Source organism: Sinocyclocheilus rhinocerous, unplaced genomic scaffold (assembly GCF_001515625.1).
Source record: "Sinocyclocheilus rhinocerous isolate Xijiao unplaced genomic scaffold, SAMN03320098_v1.1 scaffold272, whole genome shotgun sequence".
Taxonomy (NCBI): Eukaryota; Metazoa; Chordata; class Actinopteri; order Cypriniformes; family Cyprinidae; genus Sinocyclocheilus; species Sinocyclocheilus rhinocerous.
In genome coordinates, this window is record NW_015638933.1 from 76841 (window position 1) to 79013 (window position 2173).

At 37.6% G+C, this 2173-nt stretch overlaps 1 protein-coding gene across 1 annotated transcript in view; it reads left to right on the top strand.

Annotated features, from left to right (window-relative positions):
• The window catches only part of LOC107750077 (ATPase family AAA domain-containing protein 2-like), a 116002-nt gene that overhangs the window by 32902 nt on the left and 80927 nt on the right, over positions 1 to 2173 (top strand). Inside the window, exon 18 of the mRNA XM_016565339.1 lies at positions 1064 to 1298. Within this exon, the coding sequence (XP_016420825.1) occupies positions 1064 to 1298 (235 nt within the window). The remainder of the gene's footprint in view (positions 1 to 1063; positions 1299 to 2173) is intronic.

Sequence of the window (2173 nt, forward strand, 5' to 3'; positions counted from 1 at the left end):
CACATGCACACTTCACAAGATCTCACAACTGGATCCGACTAAGTTTGCAAGGTTTGTGAAATTAAATGTTCATTAGTCATTCAAAGATTTGTTTAAATTATATAAATGCGTATTTGCTGAATGCTGACGGCAAATGAGAAATTATTATAATGGTTGCCTTTCTATTACTAATAATATTAAAGCAATCATTATAATACTTTTTTGTATACATTTTAATTCCTTTGTTTAACAGTTCTATCTGATTATTAGACAGACTTCTATCCGTATTAGACAGAACTGAACGACGACAGCGAACAAGAGGGAGAATGTGAGCGGTGTGTGCTCAGGCGCTGCCGTCAAAATAAAAGTCCCGCCTTGAACACATCGGCCAAACAGAAAAACGTATCTGCCGATATTTGAAAAATGCGAAATATGTATGATTAATATATTAATTAATATATGTACGATATATATGGCGATATATCGGTCGACCACTAACACAAAAGAAGATGTTTTGGAGAATGTTGAGGTCCAAATTATGTTGCATCCTACTGGCTTTCATTGTATAGACAAAGACATTTTTCAAAATATCTTCTATCTCTTGCACAGAAGAAAGAAAGCCACAGTTTTGCATATGACATGAGGGTGAGTAAATAATGACCGCATTTTCATTTTTGGATTAAATATCCCTTTACATTTAGTCAGTGGGGCATTTTTTTTCAGGAGATCCTCCAAAACTGACACCAAATGATTTGAAATACCTTTTTTTTTTAAACGTATTTATATAGCAAAAAATAATTTGACCTCTTAATTACCTATTAAATTACCCATTTTACCTATTAATACATTTTTTGATCCCATTGAACATCTTGAGAATGTCGCATTATGAAAGCAGATTTCATTGCACGTATCCTTTGATGTTGACTTTAAATTCAGATATCACACTGGTTTGCAATTCCCAACTCTATTATTTATCAGTTTCTTTTCTGCTTGTTGTTCATTTGAAGTAAAGCTGAAGCATGTGTCAATAAGAGAAAGACGGGAAGAGACAAGAAATGTGTTTTGGATTTCCACATTTCCTCAGGATGCCTTGTTCTCTGGCGAGTTGAAAGGCCTATTTAGTCTCTCGGCTCTCTTCCTCTCAGAATCTGCATTAGTCTCCAAGTCTTCTATCAGCTCTGAGACAAATCATAAAATCACTACCTGGCTCTTTTGTGGGCTACTTGCTCTGCTTCCCTTCATCTCGCCTCAAGAGTTTGGACCAAAGAAGCCTGAAAGCAACCTGAGTGGAAACAGATCTGCTAAGAGTGGACTAAGATGTAAAATAATGCGGTTGATGAGGTATTGTTTGGATTTTCAACACCCGCTCATGATTAGAATTTGATCTTAAAGTGCTCTGCGGATCCTCATTATGGAGAAATTCTCTCCTAGATCCGCCGCCTCGTTGAAATATTTGAGGAGCCTTGCGGACTTCTTAAAGTGGTTCAGTTTGTGATTAGAAATGAGAGCTTTCAGACATTTAGGAGTCTTTAGCCTTTACCTGGATTCATTTGTCCTGATTGCTGCAGTCTTTGAAGAAACTTACATGAACTTACAGTGAAGTTTTAACTGCTGATTCAGTATATATAAAAAAAACCCTCCCAGACTTCAGTAATTGGACTGGCACTGCACACTTTACCTTGTGAAATTAGAGTTGAATGTAGCAGTATGAAACTGCTCATTAAAACACTCTCTTCAATGACACCTGTGACCATGTGCACCAGACACTGGTCATTATTTCCAGGTTTTCTCTTCACGCACAATTCTTCGGCTGTCGGGAAGGATGCGTGCATCATCACATTTCTTCTCCGTCCTTTCATTATGTTCTGTCAAATCACTGTTCGTTAAAGCCTTTTGGGGGAGAAACCGTAAAAAAAATTATGTTATGGAAAAGAACAAAGAATGCTGTGGGAAAACCAAATCGACAGGGTTCAACACAAGTTTTAAATGAGTTTGTACATAGCCTGGTTCACTTTTTGGTGAGATGTGTAATGCTTTTTACTGGAGTCCCAGAGATTTGATAAGGAGTATTTTAAGAGCAAGTGAGCGCAGCGGCGCCTTCATCTGTCTTGCAGTGAGCGCTACTGTTCAGCTTCCACACAGACACTTGAATAGCGCACATCTCTCTTGGTTAACATTAGATTGAGCAGCCATG